The sequence below is a fragment of the Dipteris shenzhenensis genome, chromosome 4 (genome assembly GCF_047967505.1).
Source record: "Dipteris shenzhenensis isolate YYH24624 ecotype China chromosome 4, Dip_SZ_1.0, whole genome shotgun sequence".
Taxonomy (NCBI): Eukaryota; Viridiplantae; Streptophyta; class Polypodiopsida; order Gleicheniales; family Dipteridaceae; genus Dipteris; species Dipteris shenzhenensis.
In genome coordinates this window covers 50446477-50450308 of record NC_141599.1, presented here as the reverse complement: position 1 = coordinate 50450308, position 3832 = coordinate 50446477, and the positions used below count along the sequence as shown (strand labels likewise).

The 3832-nt window shown below is 44.9% G+C and overlaps 1 protein-coding gene across 1 annotated transcript; it reads left to right on the top strand.

Annotated features, from left to right (window-relative positions):
• Nucleotides 1-1273: 1273 nt before the first annotated feature.
• Nucleotides 1274-2736, top strand: LOC147902998 (uncharacterized). The gene is made up of 2 exons (XM_087373985.1): nucleotides 1274-1534; nucleotides 1720-2736. The coding sequence occupies exons 1-2, from the start codon at nucleotides 1274-1276 to the stop codon at nucleotides 2734-2736; spliced, it is 1278 nt and encodes a 425-aa protein (XP_087230111.1).
• The last annotated feature ends 1096 nt before the right edge of the window (nucleotides 2737-3832 follow it).

Below are 3832 nucleotides of genomic sequence, written 5' to 3'. Positions count from 1 at the left end.
ACCTCGCTCAGAGCGATCAAAGGCAAAGCGTGCAAAGGAGTTTCCTTTGTGAACATCTACACAACACTGGCTGAAGATATGAAACAAGACCATAGTGACGAAGATGACCAACATAGTTAGTAGAAGAATGCAGGTGACCTACCTCTCGTGGAACATGAGAGGTGCGTGCTCAGCATGGAAGCACCATGCAGTGAAGAAGGTGACCTACCTCTCGTGGAACGTGAGAGGTGCGTGCTCAGCATGGAAGCAACATGCAGTACGAAGACTTTGTATAAATGGATGCTCAAGTATGTGTGGGTGTGTGGATTTGTATGTGTGAGAGCATACCTTTATACTATGGTCTACACCCACCGTTGGGCGCTGATGACATCAGTGGGGATGTCATAGTAGCTAGTCCCTGCTATGCGTGGAGTTTATGGTTTTCAATCTTATGAGTGACTCTCGTGAGATTGAAACTGCACTATGTTGTGTTTTTAGAGGATGAGTTTGGGAATGTTCCGGATTCATCTAGGTATATGCTTTTTCCGAATTAGCGGACATGCAAATTTCACCTTGTGAAGTTTTCGTCCAAGTTGCGGCCTGCTGGTTTTGCGATAATTCTTTCTATCTTAAATGGTGCGTTGCCCTATCAGCTAGATTTAGATTTAGATGCTCGTTTGGGAGAGACTAAAATGAAATCGTTTAGACTTCACAAGTAGTTGTAGCTTGAATGAAGAGATTTGGACTACTTTTTGATTAGCCTTCTCCTTTAGCGCTAGCCTTCGTCATGGCTGAGTTTACCCTTCACCTCCGGAGTGTCGACAGAAACTCAGTACGAAGACTTTGTATAAATGGATGCTCAAGTATGTATGGGTGTGTGGATTTGTATGTGTGAGAGCATACTTTTATACTATGGTCTACACCCACTGTTGGGTGCTGATGACGTCAGTGGGGATGTCATAGTAGCTAGTCCCTGCTATGCATGATGGAGTTTATGGTTTTCAATCTTATGAGTGACTCTCGTGGGATTGAAACTGCACTATGTTGTGTTTTTAGAGGATGAGTTTGGGAATGTTCCTGGATTCATCTAGGTATATGCAGTGAAGAAGGTATTCAAGAAACACAAACCAAGTATCATTACCTTGTAGGAACTGAAGTTAGGATCGAAAAAACATCGAATCATTGCAAATTGATGGCTACTGCTGTCTCAGCAACTGCCCCAAAGTAGGCAAGGCCGGAATGGCATTACTACTGGTAGAGCAGGTAGAAGTGAGATTGGTTATCTCAGACCCAAATGGCGATTCTCTTAGCCGACATCGCTAGTAACGGGACCCAATTTCTAATCGGAACAATGTACACCCCCAACAACTCATCTCGCAAAAGTGACCTGTGGGACAGATTGCGAGAAGCAATGGCAGGTAAGGAAGCACTACTCATGGGAGACTGGAACAACGTTTGCAGCGAACAGGACAGATCACATGACAACAACGACATGTCCATTCAAGAGAGAATAAAATGGAGACAGCTAGAAGTAAGCAGCGAATTAATCGGCTGGGTAAGCTCTGAAACCCTGAAGACAAAAAGAGTTTTCACCTGGCACAATAGACACACAGATGAGACCTGGCACGCAGCCAGACTAGACAGATTTCACTTGTCAAAAAGAAAGGAGATTGGATACAACCGACAGCTCAAGGAAGAGTCATGACAGAGTATTTCGATTTAGATCACTTCCCAATATAGTTTCAATTCGACCTTCTGAAGGATTCGACTCAGACTAAGGGCCCCCTACCCTTCAAGCGTAATGTATCGATGCTAGGGAGAAAGAGATTTGATGAGAGTATAGCCGCAGAGTGGAAGAAAGCAGCCAGTAGTCAGAGCAACCCGGTTAAAAAGTGGCTACAATGCATGCAGACAATCACCAAGGTGGCAAAAGACTTTGGAAGAGATCACGCAAAAAGAGGCAGACATCAACTCAGACTAGCAGAAGCAACGAGAGAATCATTACTCCAGGCGCTGCAAGAACAACCTAAAGACAGTCACTTAAGCTCATTGGTGATCTCTACCGAAGGCTTCCTTCGAATGCAGGAACACGAGAAGCTAAAAGCGGCACGCATTCAACTGAGACACAAATGGCTGATAGAAGGGGACAGACCCAGCGCAATGTTCTTCAAAGCAGTCAAAGACAAAAGGAAAAGGGAATGCATCACAATGATTCAGAATGAATCAACGGACATAGTCATAGAAGACAAAGAGATAGCAGAAGTTTTTTCCACACACCTTAGCAGAATAGCGGGTTCTAGGCCAGAAAAACCCGAGAACTATGAAGCTAGGATGGAACAGCTCCTAGCAGAGATGCCAAGGAGAGTTAGCCCTCACGAGGACATCATGCTACTGAGGCCTTTTTCAGAGGAAGAAATCAAATTCACAGTAATGCAGATGCCTAAGGAGAAAGCACCGGGCCCAGACGGAATCCCAGTGGAGTTCTACCAACACCATTGGACACTGCAAAAACAAGCTTGTACAACTAATCCAATGGCTATGCAAGAAGGGAACAATGCCTCAATCGTTAAACACAGGGATAATCAAGTTGATCCCCAAGAGCCACAACAAGCTAGCCCCAAATCAATGGAGACCTCTGGCAATGCTCAATACGACCTACAAGATCATAGCCAAACTGTTGGCCAACAGAATCAAGTTTATCCTAGCAAGAATCATGCAGCAGGGACAATATGGCTTCATAACAGGAAGGAACATTAAGGATGCAGTCCTCAACGCTTTGATAGCAATAGATTACACAATGACACAAAACAAACAATACGTGATGCTTAACATGGACCTGGAGAAAGCATACAGAAACTCTTGGGATTTTATCTTAGCGACAATGAGAGCGGTGGGGTTTGGAGAGAAATTCTGTGCCATGGTCAGCATGCTTTTTACAAATGCCTGGGCTCAGATAGCAGTGAACAGATATCACTACAAGAGCTTTGAATTACAGAGATCAGTTAGGCAAGGGTGCCCACTGGCCCCTCTGCTGTTTGCCATAGTCACCGAACCACTACTGAATCAATAGACTGGCATCAAAACAGAGGATCATGGAAAGGATTACCACTCCCGGATGGTACAACCTATTGTGCACAGATTTTTGCAGGCGACAACACAAGCCACCTAGAGGGACCGAAGGCAACATTGCAAAGTTCATGGAGATCTTCAACAAATTTGCAGACCTATCAGGATAAAAAATAAACGACAGCAAAACAGAAGCCCTTTGGCTCTCATGGACTGAATAGCCACAATGGGCAGACAGAATCGACTTCAACTGGGTCCCAAGAGGACGAATATTTAGATACCTTGGATGCCCAATCAGGGTAGGAGTGTCCCTAAAAGACCAATTCGAGTGGGCATTCCAAAAAATCTCTGCAAAATTTGACAAGTGGTCGGGGAAAATGCTGTCACTCACAGGAAGGATAACAATAGCCAAGCATGTTTTGGGATCAGTGTTAGTCTACATTCTCCCGAATGCCCTTCTCAAACAACTGCCTGAAGAAAGTTGGCAGGCGCATATACAATTTCGTTTGGGAGGGAAGATGGCATGCCTTTAGTGCAGATCTACTATTCACAGCAAAAGAGGATGGAGGAGTGGGACTAACAAGAATGAAAGGTAAGAACAATGCCTTATGCATGAAGACACTACTGCAGTTGGGGAGTGATCAACCATGGGCAAAAATGGCACTAGACCTCATTGGTAGGAATGCCCCACGAGGGATCAGAGCACATCGGCAAGATCTGATCTTGGTGGACAAAAAGCTCAAAGTCCCCTCATCGGCACTGCTGTCAGAACTACTCCGGCTATGGA

Coding starts and splice junctions, on each gene's coding strand:
- LOC147902998 (XM_087373985.1), top strand. CDS start 1,274: ATGGCGATTCTCTTAGCCGACATCGCTAGTAACGGGACCCAATTTCTA. Junction 1,535..1,719: donor GCAGCGAATTAATCGGCTGG/GTAAGCTCTGAA, acceptor TTCCCAATATAG/TTTCAATTCGACCTTCTGAA.